An 18,533-nucleotide genomic window follows, 5' to 3' on the forward strand; every position below is an offset into this window, starting at 1 on the left:
AATTCTTTTTATGGCACCCTCTGTCTTCAAAGCACAGTTTCCATTAAACCAGGGCTCAATTAAGCAAACCAGGCTCTCTGTGACTAAGCTGAGAATCATTTATGTTATGACATATCTTCCAAAAAAAAAAAAAAAAAGAAAAATCAAATTCCCTGGTAATCCTGCTGCTCTTGCTTGATTAAGATACTAGAACTGATAGAAATTTTTCCATGAATGAGGTAGGAGTTCGCTAGCAAACAGGAAAAGAAATGTTAAAAGGAAGGACACTGTGAAAAACATTATTTTCCCTTCTGCTAACTCTTTATAATCTATTTTTATAGAAAACATATAGAGAATTTTATATAAGCTCAGGGATATAGCTACTTTTCCACTTCATATTCCATTCCTGTGGCAGGAGGCATGCAGGTTTAAATTAATTCTACATAAACCTGTATTAATTCAGGCTCTGTACCTGAATTTTCCTCAAAGGAGGGATTTGTTGAGATGGAGGATGCCTAGCCAGTGACAGCACTGCTCCTAGAAAATTGCTGAGATGGAAAGAAAGAGGTGGGCTCAGGAGTCAATATTCTGCAAGGTCTTCTTCCTACTTCTACCATGAAATTCCCAATACCCTCACTCTGAAGATATCAGTGAAGCTTCCAGGGACAAAGCCCCAGATTTTTAACCTTGCATACCTCTAAAAAGAAGAAGAAACCATGACTACTAGACTTGCGCTTCCCAGAAGTACACAAATTCACAAACACTTTCTTCTTTGCATTTGAACATAATATATTCAATCTACTTCACACAGACCAGAAATAAAGAGTAGAACCATCAAAGCAAAGCTTGTCACATAACTTGAGGTTTAGTTGAGTCTTGCAAGAGATTCTGGATCAGACAGAATTTGAGGCTTACGAAAATGCAACTGTTCAGACCAAGAGCACCCAAAAATGGAATAACCAAAGTTTTAGTAACCTTACATGAGGCACAGGCTTGCTTTCCACAAGGAGATTTTTCTTTACTTTGTAACCTGCCTTGGGTTCATTACATTTACAGTTACCTTGGGAACAGGGATAGCAAAAGAACCAGAAAATATTATATTGCTGTTTCATACAGCATTGTCCCCTACTTTAAACCCATAATTTATTTGGCTACAAGAAGTTTGCAAGAAACATTGGTTCAGTAGTTCTGTATTCTGTAACTTTTAAACCTTCTTGTCTTTCTCCTTTTTTCCTTGCTTTATATGTATTTTCACTGAAGTGGAAAACATTGGAACCATGCCAAACTAAGAAAATTATGTAGAGAAACATTTTGAAAAACATCACATTTAAATAATCTTAATTTTTTTCTTAAATTTAAATCGTCAAATTTTAATTACCTTGTAATTAAATTTATTCTGTATAGACTTCTAACTTCAAAATCCTACTGTATTAAAAACAACATATAAATTGCTGGCACTGAAGTACCTTTATAATTAACAAAAAGAAATAGGCACTTTTATAGTGCTTCACCTTCTCCTCTGGGAAGAGATGAATTCTGTCCTGAAATAGCTTATTTCCCACCATTCACTTGGAAGTGTCTAAATAATTTCAGACACAGCCATCTAACTGCAATCTAACATTGGCTAACTGCATTGCAGCAATGAATTTATTTATTGCTAGCACAACATTCACAACTTGCTCATTACCACTTTGCTGTCCACTTTTACTTTTCATGCTGAAAAAGATCAATTTTGTTTTATCTTAACCAATATATGCCACAACCATATGCTAAAAATGCAATCAGAAATTGTTCTTTGAACCCCTTGGGGACCTGGCTGATTCCTCAACAGCACATTTTTTTCCAGTCTATCTCATAAAGCAAAATAAGTAGAACATAAAAACTGTAGCCTTACCTGAGTGCTTGAGGAAGGTAATTCCCATCCCTGTATTACAAATACACAGAAATGGTGCAAATTCTGAATGATAAAGGATACATTCGTATGGCTCCTGTTCTTGTTCCAATTGCCAGAATTTTCTGAACTGGGTCAAAAGCTAAGGCAGTGGGTAGGTAAGGAAAACCATGGCGAACCGTCTGAAACAGAGCAAAGGAGCAAAGTGACTGAACTGCAAGAGAACAGCATCAATGTTTCATGCTTATGTTTTTCTATATGTTGTAGCATTTTCAATACATTTCAGGAGAAGTATTTAAAAATATACAGTATTTCGAATACAGAGGTGAAATTTGTTCATATGAATTTCTAGTTATGCTTTTCACTCAGTAATATTTTAAATGGTTTTATTGCAAGAAAGTAGACTGCAAAGTATATGTTATTATACAACTGGTATATATTGCTGAAGTGGTATGCTGAAAGATAACCTTAATATGCAGGGCAGCTGAACTGTAAACTGAAAAAAAAAAGACACATAATATGCTTTCAAAACACTCAGCCTCAACAGAACAGCTCCAGCAGAAAGAAATGGAATATGTCCAGGGGAAAAGATCCAATAAACCAATAAACTGAATCGAGTCTATGAGGAAAAAAACCCTTAATATCAATTTAGAAAACAAAGACGCCAGAGAAGATGTTCTCAAAATGAGCAGCTGAACCACTCACCCTTTCTTAATCTTTATTTACAATACTATGCTTTTAATTCTAATTTTTGCAGAAATACTTTGGGGAATAAATAAACTGAGCATGATACAACACATCCTTGAAGACTGTCTCAGTATTTTAAGTTACCTTAACTTGGAGGTTATGACCAACATGACTTGCCCAATTCTTATGAGGAAGAATCAGATGAGGGAGAACACTAACATAAGAACAAAAGTGGAAATAACAAGACACATTAAAAACCCCAAGACACATAAAAAATACACATAAAAATGAACTGTAATAAATTTTTTGTGGGGGCTGCTTTCCTAAAAATGGACACAAAATGCTATTTTTTAGTATAGTAATAATAATAACGGTTTATATTATTTAACAAAATAAAACCTTGAAGTCTAGGACTGACTCTTTTTTTAGTAAGTGGTTGGGATTGGAGAGGAAGTACTTCGAACTGAATGAATTTTAACTTTTTAAGCTGTTTTCCTCTTCCCTGAAATTATCTAGCTCAAGAACTATGTCTGCTAAGCATTCAGCAGTCCCTATGGAACAACGTCAACAAAAGGGACTCCTTAATTGCAGACCTGTTGAGTAAAAGGCAGCTGATGATTCCACAGCTGTATCACTCCAACTCCTCCATTACAGCTGGAAACACTTGAACTGATATTCACAAGCAGTTTGGGAACAACCAAATGTATGTTTTTCAGCAAATAACCACTTCCTTAAAAGAGATCTTACTTGTCTTGTATGTTAATTACTGCTGATAAGGGAAGTTGTTTAAAGAATGTCTAATTATTAGTTTCTAGGCTGAAAAAAACCCCCAGAAGCATATGCTACTTCAGTAAGCTGTAGAAAAGTAACTCACTTTCAATGTTAATGTAGGCATTTATCAAAGACCCCAGTTCTGTATCTGGTTTGGTTTGCTTTGTGTTTTGGAGTTTTTTAACTTTCTCAAGTATCAGAATTACTCAAATATAAAGTTTTTTTATTCTGCTATCTAAGCTAGTTCCAGACTTACACACCCTGGAAGTGGTTTTACCTCTCATGTCACAAAAATAGAAGGAATCATTGATTGTAGTATTTTGTAGTGTGATGAACATGTAGCATTATTAATCTGCTATTATGTTTGAAATTTTTGTATTCGGGTGAACAAATGTTCTTCCTTATCTGAAAAAACTTTATTTTCACCAATTATCCTTTTTTAATTATTTATTTTAGAAAGACTCTCTATAATAAAGTTTGAATTCCTATCAGTTCCAGTCACAGTAAGCTTCTCTGATGTTTAGCTATAACTGGAGTTTTCAGTGCTATTTTTAAGATCTAAGAATACAAAGATAAATATTTTTAAAGAGCTATTTGCATCCTTGCCTACATATTTAGGATCTGCATTGTATTTTCAGTATTTCTGCAATCTAGAGTTAGACTTCCCCTTTGAAATTTTAATTGGGTCCTGTATTTGAGATAGAACTCTGTTTTAAAAGAACAGTGATGTACATCTTTTCAGGATCATAGCTCAGTACAATTTTTGAACTCTAGGACTGACTCAAAAGTGCTCTTTCTATTTTGCAGCCATTTTCCAAATGTGAGTATTTAGACTAATTCCAATTAGGAGGTTTTTGTGACTGCAAAATTCTGCCATTTGTAAAATATTTTTAAAAATTTGTTGAAATCTACTGAACATCCAGGTAAATTACACCTTTCAAGTAAAATATTTGTATTTATTGGGGAAAAAAAGAACAAAACCGTTTTGGAAGGAAAGTAGAGATATACAGTACAGAGTTAGGGCAGAAAAAGATGTCTCTATAACTGAGGGTTTGGCCCAAATTAGTGCAGCCTCAGAAATTATTCTGAAGATTAAACCTATTACAAAAGAATACGGAAAATCTTTAACACTCCAAACTCTCAGGTCCTCAGCTTTGGTCCAACAAAAGCTTTTTTGGTCCTTTCTTTTTCAAAGGACTGTGAGAAAGATTGACATGAAAAGCCAGCACTTGGAGTAGACCTGTCAGTTGTGCTTTGATACAGCCCGAGTGAGCCTGAGTGTAAGGATGAGTAACACTTCTAGAACTGTGGCTGGGCTTCCTCACAGGATTTAGCAACGCATATGAAAAAGAAGAGAAGGCCACAAAATTAACTTGATCTTAGGGTGACAAAAAAAAAAAAAAAAAACACCCCATTCCTGTTTTGTCTGAGTTATAGCCAGTAGGAACAACAGAGAACAAAACTATCAATGGTGCTCAGGAATACAAAATGAAATAGTTGGGGTCAACAGCAAGCAAAAGCAGAAGTATAGTTAAAAATCAATCTGTGTGCAAAGAAATATAGGGGGGCCTAACTACCCCAAATACCCCAGGAAAGAAACTGCCAAGAAAATAAAAGGGAGAGAGAAAAACCAGACAGCAGATGGAGCCAGGACTGCTTTTCTCCACTTTATCCAGCTTCCTTTTATGTTTCCTTTTTGGGCACGCTGTCTCTAGAGGCAGTAGTCTGTGCTCCCTAGGACACACAGTTTCTGCGCAATATGCAAAACAATTTACTTGAAACAGAACAATTACAAATGCAAATACAATTTCATCATAAATCTGTGTTCAGCATAGTTATTTTCTCTTAAATTCTCTTTTAAATCATTTCAAGCGGTGAATTGGATGTATATATCATTAAAGTAATCTTTACACAAACAATTTACCTAAATTAATATAGGAAATTGATTATTTGGGCTTGCTAGCAATCTACCAATGAACATTTTAATATCCTGTACAGAACATAATGGTATTTTTCAGTCTAAGATACCATGATATATTTCATTAGCTTAAAAAAAAAATGCACTGGTACTAATATGCAATATCCAGTATAATTGTTCACAGGGTGCATAATGCAATCCTTCACTATAAGTTTTCTTAACGTTTCTTCTGTAGTAGTTTACATCAGATTTCAAAGACACCTTTTTAATAAAAGTAATTATAACATTCTCTAAATCGCTCCAGAAAACACAGAACTAGATAAAATTTTAAACTCTATCAACTAATAGAGTTTATAGGCAAAAGTGTTTCTGAAGGTTTGCATAAAGTTAAAATTTGTAACTTTTCTATTAATATTTTATAGATACCCTTTCATTTAACATGTTTCATTTAACATCTGACAACAAAAGTGATTTACTTAGGTAAATAATTTTTGAGAATATGTACATTTGCTAAAATTTAACTACGTAGTCTAAACCTGTGGCTCAGTCTACTTCCTCACTGTCACCAAGACACCACGTGCAAAAATGTCATTGAAGAATAATTGATTGGATTACAGAATAGAGGATGAAGTGTTGACTGAAACCTCTCCAGCTTCTTGCTCAGCTATGTCGGAAATTAAAAAATGTCAATGATTACAGCATTTCCACCACTTCAATACTATTTTTAGTATTGTGGTGCTCCAAGATTGTAGTGATAAAAATGAGTGCTTATACAGATGAGCTGCCATGTATTACATCACTGCAAGACCATGACATCCCTCACTTATGGATCCCTGTGTCTGTAATCTCTGATTGGTAAGACTGATCCTTTCTCATGAAAAATGGAAAGAGGACAAGGTATCAGCAGGCTTCCAACCAAAGTAAACAACACAGGAGAGATAAATTTTTTATTAGTTAAAGGTTCATTTCTTGAAGTAATGCTTTTTATAAAAATCACAGCTAAGCTACAATTTTCAAACCCAAGTTATTGGTTACATCTAGCTCTCAACCTCTAATATGAACCAGGGCTTCTGAGCATATTCAAAGAATATTCTAAAAAACTACCTTCTTTTTTTTTTCTTATATAAAGATACCTACAGATAGTTTTTTTTCCTTGGTGTAAAGCTAGAAACAGTCATCTGGAAAAAGCCATTTGCAAAAGGGACTCTGGACCTGTAGACTGGGAAAGCTGATTGCTGTCCCTGACAAGGTGATAAAACAAAGACTAACAGAGCACACAGACAAAGATTGTTGCAGAAGTCAGCAGAGCTTCTTCAATGGGAAATCATGTCTGACTAGTTCTCTCTAATTCTATGAAGCTGTCAGCATGCAAGTAAAGGGAATATGAATATACGTAAGTTTTCCAAAAGCCTTCCAATAATATTCCACTGCAATGTTATTAGAGAAACAGAAGTGTCATGGGACTGAAGAAATTTCTTCGTGGACTGAAAGCCAGCTAGATCACACAAAACAAAGGACAGAGTTTTATGGATTTTTTACCATGAAGAAAATTCACAAGTAGAGTTCTCCATGCTTGGTCCAGTTTTATTCATTGTCTTTAATGACCTATAAAAGATAATGAACCCTGAAGTCTCTGAGATCATAGCTAACAAGAAGCTCCTTTGGATAGTGAAATTCAGTACTACCAGTGACCAGCTCCTGAAAGACTTCATTAGAGTGACTTAAGTGGGCAAGAAGTTGATAAATGAGCTTCAGAGTGGATAGATGTAAGATATCTAGAAGAAAAAAAAAAATCTTAACTAGATCTGCACAATGCTGAAATTAGAACTAGCATTTACAACTCAGCAAAGTAATTTTTGGGCATGGTTGTCATTCCTCTGAAATATTTGGTTTAACATTCAACAGCAACCCCAAAAAGCCAAGTAATAATGGACATCATGAGGAAGAGCATAAGGAATAACACAGAGGGCATCATTCTGCTGCTACAGAAAACCTGTGTGAGCCCATTAGATTGAGAGCTGTATGTGGGGAGATGTGACTAAGACTTTCACAAACAAGTGATTGGGTAAGCTAAACATATGTGGCAAAGCCATGGAGGTATTCAAAATAAATTAAAGATTAGTTTAAAATAGGGGGGGGGGGGGGGGGGGAATGGGACAAATTCATTGACATGATTGATAAATGGATTTTAAAAAGACCAGCTGAAGATACTCCCTCCAACATATCAAATCCAGTGATGGTGAATGATGGGAGATTGGAAAGGGAATGGACTGCAGAAAGTGATGTAATTTATTACCCTCCCTAAGTGCCAATTCCGCTGCCACTGTCAGAGACTGGCTGCTGGGAGATATGGACCATGGGTTTGTCTCAGCAGGCCATTTCTTATGAGCTTATTATCCTCGCCAGTAGCAGTGAAACAGAGAGGAAGAAAAAGGAGATCAGTATTGGTGGAGAAAAATACAGTAAAGAAAAAAACATGGAAAATGCGGGCACAAAAGAGAAGCGTTACTAAAATAGGAATATTGGGGTAGGAAGAAAATATATGTATAAGAAAGAAGCAGAATTTCATAAGCTTTCCCTACAGAAACTTCTGGCATAGAAGAATAATACTTTCAGTAGGCAAATTTGGTTTGTTGTTTAATTTTTGAAGTACGCAACTTGCTTTGTTATAAAATGTCACTTAATTAGCTATGGTAGAATTTTAAGAAAGTAGCTGTCCTGGACATAAAGCAGACTTCAAATACAGCCTGAATTTTAAAAGTTTAGTTTCACAAATATTACACACTGATAATTACATGAAAAATAAGAGAGATTTTAGAGTATTTGAAATTAACTTAAATATTATACATTTTTTATACAGTGAACGTACGAAATATTTTTTTCTGTAACAAAGATCTCTGCAGATACGTCAGAGATGTGTTTTTTCCACTGTCATTTTCAGTTCTGTAAGCTAGATGCTAGACTATTAAATAAGGATGGTCCTATTTAGATGTGATTCATATAGATACAAACAGCCAAGCTAAGCAAACCACAGGGGAAAAATAAGGCCTTCTGAATTTCAAAAAACATTCTCCTCATGGTTGTCCTTTGAAATACACTGTAGCGTATCAAAAATACAAAATTAATATAATTTACACAGGAAAATCCACAAATGAATAAAATTACATTGATCCATAAGCTTCATTATCTCCAGCTCAGGTGAGGTTGGAAGGGAACTCTGCAGACTGTCTGCAGAGTCCAACCCCTCCTGCCAAAGCTGAAGGGGTTGAATTTTAATATCGCTTTCTGCATCTATTTAAATCAGTGCAGCTATGGCCAAGCAACTGCTTGGCACCTACACCATCCAGCTACATCCTCCACAGCACTGAGTTACAGCATAATAAGTTACAGGGTAATACAGGAATATTACCATCCCAAGAGAGGCATTATGCCCTTTGGAGAAATCCCAGGTCCAAGGGAGAATGATGTATGCAAAATTCTTTCACCTCTTCCCTTCCCATTCTTTCTAAATGAACTCTCCCAAGTCCAAAAACAAACAATCAAACAAACAACAACAACAACAAAAAAAAACCCCAACACAATAAACCCCAGGCAAATATACAAAAAGGGAAGAAAAAATGAGGCCACAATGAAGGAATTGCACCACTGCACAGTAAATATGGCATCATGTACTTCCCACTATTGCCATGTAAACTGGCAAGAAGAAACAGGGCATCAGCATGTGGAAAAATGTCCTGATTTTTCATAAAACTATATGTACCCTTGTCTTTAATGTAGAATTATAAGAAACTCCCAACACTAGACTACTGATTGCAAAGTTTATTTTGGCCTACCTACTGAAGTAAGACTTCAGTCCACCAAATGGAAAACCTTTATAATCATAGTAATTCAAACAGCAGCTCCATTGATTTTGTCATTGTATCATTTAACTGTATTACTCTAGAACCTGAGACAGGCTGGTTCAGAATATCATCTGCCTGATGGAGATCTGCTTCAGGGGCATGTACAAGAACTGCAAAATCATTCAACTTATCTGATAGCCCTGAAAGAAAAATATTTTTGTCTTCACTATGACTGTGGATACAGAGAATAAGATAATTTTGTAACTTTAATGAGAAATTAAACAAAAAGAAAACTGTTTTTATTAAGTTTACATCAGACCAACATAACAATACACTAATTAATTTTGCATGACTTCCCATTTTTGGATTTTCTGCAACTTCACTACTTTAGACTAATTATGTTCTGTTATGGCTGATTGTGGTTTCTGCTCCGAAACAAATGCTTCGGTTGCTGCTTTCAAAATATTTTGTTTTAAAAAAAACCCAGCCATGCTGGGGATTGAGAAAATGTTACTGCTGTGACAAAGTTCTTGAAGGGTGGAAAGTTTGGTCTGGGGAATGGCAGGGGAGGAAGCTAGAGAAACAGAGTGTTAAAACCACTTTGATACAAAGATAATCTGTATTATTGGTTTATTCCAGCGAAAATCTGTTTTGCAATGTAAATTGGCTTTCTTGTATACAAATGGTATTACCAGTTCATTAGTAGCATTTACAATGTTGCTTACTATTTAATACAAATTCATAATTAATCTTCTCCCACCTTCTTTCTGTATATATGCTGTATGCAATTTAAAGATTTTTTCTCTGATGTTGAATTGAGAACTTAATCTGAAAATAACAGCCAGCATCTCACCTCACACAGGGTGAAGGTATATTCCAAATGAAATGCAGATATTTTGTGGCAGGTTTTTACCCTCTCACAGCAGTGAAATCCAGCAGATCCTGCACATCACTGTCCCCCTCTGCATTGCCTATGAAGGACACAGCTCAGACACCAACGAAGACAGCACAGCCCAGGATCGGAAGAACCAGATCTCTGTTTACATAACCACAGGACACTTTTCCTGCCCTTGCCTCATTCAGGGAGCATTTCAAAATATATGTAGGGACAAACAAGGAATAAAGCAGGGATCTGTGGACTCAGTAAAATTAAGTTTCATCCACAGCTACATGGAATGTATCTGTAACACAAGTGATGATGGACAGCTGTAACTGAGAGCACATCTCCATCCTGAAGGGATTCAATGGATGGAACAGGATGAACGAAGCAGAGATGAGCGTCCATTAATTTATTATTATTTACTATTTTTGTGATGTCCAGTGGATAACACAGAGATCTTCTCACAGGAACTGTTGCAAAGAACACAAACAGAATAGCATTCATCCTCCTCAGATGTTGTATACTGCTCAAAACAAATGTGAGGGAGGACAGGAACAAAATATAAGCAGACACTTCAAGAAAATAAAAATATGCAGTAAAAACTAGATTGCCTCACATATAGACATAACTGGATACTAGCTGAATAAGGGACCTGACTCCTGAGTGTCTGACCTCACAGCATTCTTACATAACAGACTTCTAAATGAAACAGAAGCAATTATTTTTAATTTGTTGGATTCAAATTCTGAAAAAAGACATGCTACCATACACACATGAATCTACTTACACACACCAGAGAATTCAATAAGTCTCCTTCTGAGTCCATGCATTCACTAACCCAAAGCCTTGAATATTGAGGTTGTTTTTTTTCAGTACTATATACAACTTGACTTCAAAAGAACCATAAAGAGTGCACCTCCTCAGACTTTGACCCTAGCTACAGGTGGCAGATTGTGTCTAGTACTTTTTATTATTCATAGTCTTTGCTGGTGATCTGCTAGGAATGGACACAGCACTGCACAAAGATAACATCTCATTACATTTGAGCACACTTGACAGCCATCTGTACCTAATAATATTGCTTTCTCTCCTCTTCACAGATGCACATTACTTGTATTTCTAATCCTACAGTCCTCTAATTTTCCCCTATAATGACTCTAATACACATTGTGACAAATTAATATACCCCACAATCTACTTTCATAAGCACTTTTTCTTAGAATAGCCAACAGACCACTATATTCATGTAGTTTAGTAAAGTGTGTTAGTTCACTCTCTACTGCTTCCTTTTCTCGGTTCATAAAGTGAATATACTAACTTTTCACAGTATTTTCACAGAGACTTTAAGAAGTGTTTTGGACATAAATCGTACACCAGGGAGTATCAGATGTCTCAGAACAGGAAGCAGATATGAGTGGATATTCAATCTAAACGAATGAGACTGGGGTCTGTCTTGGATTTAGTCTAGCTCCACTGAGGACAGCTGCATGTTTTACAAAGAATATGCATTTCTATCTGGAAAAAAAAAAATTATATTTTTAGCAAAGAACCTCTAAGTAATTTCTTGGTCATTTATTTAAAAAATTAAGTGTAAATATTTTTCTTCCAGAAGTAAGTAGGGGGCAAAGTTGCTTATGCAACTAACTTTTGACGTGACAGCTCCTCAGTCACTGTGAGCCAACCAGTCTGAATTTCCTCCATCGCTCCTACAAGAGATTAAAAATTGCTTTTCCCACTGCAATAGTGAGAAAAATTCTCATTAACTACCTGGTGACCCTCAGGTGAGGAATAATACAGCCAGTGTTCCCACTAGAGTTGGAGTTGTTCAGCCTGGAGAAGAGTAGGCTCCAGGGACACCTTGGAGCACCTTCCAGTACCTAAAGGGGGTTAAAATAAAGCTGAAGAGGGACTTTTACCAGGGCATGTAGTGACAGGACAAGAGGAACCAACTTCAATTTGTTTACCCTCATCCTCTTGTCCTAAAAGAGAGTAGATTCAGATTAGATATTGGGAAAAAATTCTTTACTATGAGGGTGGTGAGGCACTGGCCCAGGCTGCCCAGAGAAACTGTTGATGTCCCATTCTTAAAAGTGTTCAAGGACAGGTAGGATGGTGCCTTGAGCAGCCTGGTCTAGTGGAAAGTGTCTGTGCCATGGCAGTGGGGCTGGGACTAGATGATCTTCCCACATCTGTGATCCCATGGATTAAGAAAAAAACACCAAAAAACTCCCAAACCAACAACCAAAAAAAAAAAGCCCACTTGAAATGGGACACAAAATTAGAGCAAATATCTTAACCTTTAGGTTTCCCTTTGTGAAATCAAGAGTTGAACTCAGTGATCCTCAAGGACTCCTTGCAACTCAGGTAATTTTTTCATGGTTAAAAATGCAAGGTCAACCATAAAAAGCAAAAACAATTTAAAAAATACATTAAATAATCTATGCAGTATGAATTTGTTCTCCTCTTGTAGGGATTAATTAAATTATCCTCTTCTGCCATAGTACAGTGGAGCCAGAAATCCATCTGTAGCCATTTGAGACAGAAAGGAAATTCAGAGTCATTCTGGCTAGCTAAGGTGGGCATATAAACAGAACAACTAACCTAAAGATCACTCTGCAACTGTGCAGAATATGTGCAAGAGAATGTGAAAACAACGGGAGGCCCAAGGGGAAGACATGGGATAAGTTAAATATGATAAAAAGAAAAACAGATGCAAAGCAAGTCAAGCTGGAAACTCAAAACAGTGGACCCTGAACATTTTGGATTTTCTGTGGCATCTATACTGCAGGGATAATATCATTTCCATCTCACAGAAATATTATGAAGGTCAATTCATTAATGTTTATAAAGCTTTCAGAACTACAGTGGTGAGCACTTCTGTTGGAAAAGTCCATGGGGAACTTAATATTCAGGCATGCTCTGAGTTTTAAGTATGCAAAGAAATATTGAAGTACTTTCCTATGAGCAAACATTATTTGTTCTGCTAAATTAAACCTATAGAAGAAATATGGGATCATGTAATTAAAAGCTGTCTGTGCAAACAAAGTTATTTAAGAAATGTGGAGCTTTTTGAGTGCTTTATTCAGCAACCTTAAAAGTTTTGAAATAATTTTGAAGATGTAATTGCATGTGTTGGCCATGAAGGGCCATGAATGTGCAATACTTCATTTAGGATTAATAATGCAAAAATACAGATATTTGCACAAAAAAACCCAAACAAGTGAATCCAGTTATGCTACTATAGGTACCTTAAAATCTTCAAAATTTGTTCAAAAGAAGGTTTATATGTGCTATGCTCTTTCCCATGGGTAAGTCCTATTTCTAATTAATACAAACACTTAAAAAAGAAGACTAGATTATGTTCATCACAAATTTAATGAAATTACTATAATCTAATTTAGAAGTGCCATTTATGACTCTGTAGTTTCAAACAGAATTAGGTTCTGCACCTAAATTTAGAGCCAAACTCTGGTGTATAGGAAAAAAAAACCTTCCCCACATTATTTTATTTACCACTTAAGTACTAAATGTACTCTGAGAACTCACAAGTAAAAGCTCATACTAATTTTAAAACGGGTTTTCAGTAAAATGTAGCAATTTGCAAACATTTTATTTTTTGCTCTCTGTATGACCTTAGCAAGGAAACAAGACAGATTAACCAAACAGCTCAAACTGACTAAAACGCTGTGGATAGGTTATAACAAGGATTTTTGTGTTTTTAATACTTCATAACCAAAAATGTGCTCCTGTAGGATTGGGCTTAAATTGCCATTCCAAAATTTATCTTCTCTCTGTTATCCCTGAACTATAGTGTCATGTTGCATTTGCAGCTAAAATACCTACTTGGCTGTTGTCAGAAGGATTAAATGTTTATCTTCATAGGTTGATAAAATAAAGTATTATGATCTATAAACTCTGGGAGTTAAAATTTAAGACCACCTGATAGGAAATCCAGAAAATTAAGGTATTTAACTCATTGACTGTATCTTGAAGGCCTGTTTTTGCCAAACATAAGCAGGATTAGGAAGGCACAATTGCAATTGGCATGGGGATTCCATATCAGTTTTAACAAAAACCTATAACTGTACTGGCCTCCATGGGTTTTGCATAAAGAGTGGGTAATGAACATACTGAAACTATGACTATACTATCAATACACACAATACAGCAAGAGTTAAAGGATGTTTATTGCATTGCAAGACTACCCAGTAATAACACTGGAGACCAGTTTGGAAAAGAACAGAAATCTCATGCTTTGGGGTTTAAAGGTAGTCCATAACCATTTGGGAAGCAATTCTTTGAGAAGATTAATTTGCCAGTTCTTGGACCTTTTCATGGGTAATCAGTTGCTGTGCACAGCAAAAGAAAATGTGTTAGAGTAGATTAATTGTATACCTGGTAAAGTACAACTGTTACTGTGCCCTTAACTGAGGCCTTGATTTCAAAGTTATTAACCTCATACTCTACAAAGTCAATTCAACTCTATGATTGTTCTCCAAGAAAACCCTGAGTTCTACTTGGGAGACCTATTTTCATGAGGAACAGGTACACCACACACCAACAAAATGTACATCTTCATTCTTATTCAGTTTTTCCCAACTGTGTCATCCCCTAACAAGCAACCTTCTGAAAAAATAATAAAAAAAATTTATGTTCTGTCTGCTCAAAGTTCTAGTTAAATGATTTATAACATCCTAACTGTGAGCTTCTCACTTCCTTTATTAATAGCAGATCTTTCCCCAGTGCCATATTTTAGTTTCTGGATGGTCTGGGCAAACACAGGTGAGCCTAAAAATACTTACCAGAGAAAAAAAACCCAACACATATACAGGGAAAATACAAAGAAGCAAACCCAAGGAAATTAGGTCTATCCCAATTAAAATTAACAAAGACTTCAGTAGCTTATTCTGCTGGATCATGCCTAGTTTTAGGATGATGCTGCTATCTCACACGTTCAATTCAACTAATGTGAACTATAATCAATATTTTCATGATTTGCACTTGGATACCAAATCCCAAGAGCAGTCCCTAGATGCAGCCTAAACTGTACCTCAGCTTCCTGCTGTCACAAAATAGGTAAGACAACATTTCACATTGCTTGAGTACTTTGAAAATGGTGCCACTGATTCATTATTACAGCTACCAACATCTAAATTTATCATGCTTAAAACAGGACATAGCTATTTCATACGTTCATAATAGTTTCAAGAATATTTCATTCTTTCAATAGGGAAGATCACATTAATGATTTAAATACAAATGCCAAAAGTAACTCATTGAGAGCATCTCGATGTAAAATATTCAGTTTTCTCCTGTTAAACTCTAATCTGTATCGCAAAAAGACACTGTGGTCATAACCAATCTAAAAATGCCACAAAATGGAGAGCTGGCTTTCAGGTGTGTTACAAATGAAATCAGGAGTGTTACCGTTCAAAACAGCGTTCTGCTAGAGGATTGGATCTGTCTTTTCAGTCAAGCAGACCTCCCACAAACTTCAGAAAGGCAACTTATTTACATAAAAACTGCAGGGAAAGGCCCTTTAATTCTTAAGTATGAGTCAGCTTTTATGTTTCACTTCTAAATGAGAATTTTTATAATCAGCAAAGAAAGGAAAACCAGTCTGAGGTGCTACTTAGGCCGTTAGCCCAGATGCCTCAACGCTGCAGATCACAAACCAAAACTGCCATTAGCTTTACCCAGTTCTGAGAGCAGCAGGATCACCGACCCCTGCAGATCACAAACCCAAACTGCCATTAGCTTTACCCAGTTCTGCGAGCAGCAGGATCACAGATCCTTAAATATGCAGCCCATATAACTTATGTAACTGAGCATGCAAACACCCAGCTGAAATACCAGAAGTGCCGGACAACAAAAGCTCGGGGAGGATGGAATTTGGGTTATGTGTGTGTGGTGTACTTTTAATCCGACGCAGACTGAGCGAGGTACAAATTGCGGCTGGCTCTGGCCCTGGAGCAGGCAGGGGAAGCTGCGCCTGCGTCGGGCCCCACTGCCCCGCTTCCCTTGCCACAGCGCAGGGCCCTCGCTGCTTCTGGGGCTTCCTTCAAACCCGCTCCTGGCGCTCCTGAAGTGAGGCACAGCTGCTCAAGTGGAGCCCGTGGAATAAACACTGCAGAGTGTCAGGAGCACATGAGCACCGAGTGTTTTGGAAGTTTGCTTTCGGCATACCTTTGTATCTTGGAAAAAGGAATCCGGTATTTTGTGTACCATAGACTTCTGCAGTGACATGCATTCATAAGCTAGTGCTGCTGCAAGCAACCAAAAGGCTTCCTACACAAATATTTACTTTGTTGAGAACATTTTAACCTGAGAGCTAAGACAGGCAAATATTAGCTACTGAAATCTTCTTCAAATGACATATTCCTTTACACATATTCCAAGTAGATCTATCAGGACATAACACTAACTGTCTTCAAGTAATATCAAAGCAAACAAGGGAAATAATGGAGATTAGGAAAAAAAATAATTTCATCTTATGTTGCTTATTTTCACAAATAAGCTGTACAAAATAAGAATATATCTCACTAAATACACATCTTGGTCCTTATCACATGACTTAAACACGATAAAACCATGCTGAGTTTTAGCCTTACCTAGAAATCTCTGAATAATGTACCTTGATTGTTTGTGTTATCTTTTTACTGACATGACAAAAAAAGGAAATCACTGTACTGAATACCTGGAGTTTCACAAAATGCTAAATTACTGTGTACCTAAGCAAAAGTAGTCAAATGCAAGCCTGGAAAGCAGGTATGATTCTAATGCACTCACCACTGACAGTCTATTAAGCTACAGAATCATTTGAGTCAAAAGGCTGGAAGCTGTTGTGGTTCAGGATAACAAAGAACTAGAAGATTTTGTAAAACCTATCTAAAGGTCTCAGATTCTTTAAGCCATAGGGGCTCATTCTTCTCCCCCTGCACTCCGCAAGAGTTTTGACACCAGCTGTAGCTGCAAGCCAAACAGAACTAGAAACATGGTATGTGAGATCAGGGAAGCTGTGTGTCTCACAAGGACCAGATCTGCACACAAAATGTCTCATAGGCTTGTCTTGGTTGTTTATATTTCTTTCTTCTTTCCAAAACACAAAAAGAAATAATGATGTGCGAGAGTTGACTGTCATCTAAATTTCAGATCAATTTGCATCTGACTGATAAAAGCAAAGTATACTTAATAGGTGGAGTCCATTTACTCCTAGTAATGTAAATTACACTAATTAAAAATTCTGGTTTTGAAGATTCTAATCAAAACAAATAAGCAAACAGAACTTCTAGTGAAGTCACCAGAATTCACATAAAACTGACAGGTAATAGCAGAAGACCATAAACACCTTTCATATTTTGTCTTCATTATGAAAGTATGATTTTCATATTCCAGAGCTGGTCAGAAGTACCAAATAGTTTGTACTGTTTTACCACTGTAAATAGTTTGTACTGTTTTAAGACCACCACTAAAAGCTTTATTACAGAAAACAGATACAGACCAAAACTACAGACCAAAACACATACAGGGATATCTTATGCTTTCTACTCGTAGAAAATTCCCACTTAAGGAAGTGCAGAGCAGATTTGGCAATTCTGGAATTTATGCTGCCCCACTAAGTTTGCTATCATGCAATCAGAAACTTCAGTACTAACTGTAAACAGCCACCCTGAATCTACATCCAGCTCCTCACAAATTAATGAAGTCCTGGGTTCAGCAGTCACTGCACTGTTTTTAATTTCTAGTTTGTGCCTTTTTCTTAAAACAGAGAAGGAAAAGCAGGGAGGATGAGAAGAGTGAGGAGGGGAAGTAGATGTATACAATCTTCAATTTCTAAAGACTTGTAAATGTTATCGGTACGAACACCAATTGATCTGCTTTCCTGTCCACAATCCTGTCAGCCGTTTGGGGTCCAAGTGTGAACTCGGAATTCAGCCCTGAGTGCTGAAATCAAGATTTCTACGAATTTACTGACCATCTCTGCAAGAGGAAGAAAAAAGCATCCACTGGATCTCTGTCTTTTCATTCCAAAGTCCTTATACAACCACTGCAGTTCTCAAGTAAAACGCTTATTGGTATCATATTACTACCCCCCCACACATCCCCCAACCCACGGTAGCTTTTATTATTCCCATAGAAAATAAAAATAAAAATACAGCCTTTACCTTACAGATCTGAAAATAATCTGAAGTGAGCGTCTCTTGGATCTCCTCTCTGGGCGTCCCTGCAGCTCCCGCAGTCCCTCCTGGGTGCACGGAGCCACCAGCCCCACTTCCACTGCCACCGCCACTGCTTCCAACAGGGGATGCGGCAGTTAAACCATCCAAAACTTTGCGAAAATTAAACTTCTTCATTTTGGAAAAATCTTTAGGAAGATTTGTGGGGGGAGAAAGGATGTGTCGTAACACATTCAGCTACATGTAGCGACCGAGAAAGTCTTTAATGGTCCTCTGAGTGAGGCAGCACTTTAAGTCTCTTGTGCCAAACAGAATGTCAATATTAGGTATAATTGATCGAAAAATACAAAGGCTTCATTTTGTCAGACGCAAAAGCTACCTGGAATGG

General features: G+C 36.6%; 1 protein-coding gene across 2 annotated transcripts in view; it reads right to left on the minus strand.

The window, feature by feature from the left end:
• Positions 1–18,322, minus strand: part of STXBP5L (syntaxin binding protein 5L) — a 183,405-nt gene extending 165,083 nt beyond the window's left edge. For both annotated transcript variants that reach the window (XM_041410828.1, XM_041410827.1), the window contains exons 1-2: positions 18,134–18,322; positions 1,955–2,052 (exon numbers count right to left, since the gene is read on the minus strand). In XM_041410828.1, coding sequence (XP_041266762.1) covers positions 1,955–2,052; positions 18,134–18,322 — 287 coding nt within the window. The remainder of the gene's footprint in view (positions 1–1,954; positions 2,053–18,133) is intronic.
• Between the last annotated feature and the right edge of the window lie 211 nt (positions 18,323–18,533).

This window comes from Onychostruthus taczanowskii, unplaced genomic scaffold (assembly GCF_017590055.1).
Source record: "Onychostruthus taczanowskii isolate IOZ18803 unplaced genomic scaffold, ASM1759005v1 scaffold34, whole genome shotgun sequence".
Lineage (NCBI taxonomy): Eukaryota > Metazoa > Chordata > Aves > Passeriformes > Passeridae > Onychostruthus > Onychostruthus taczanowskii.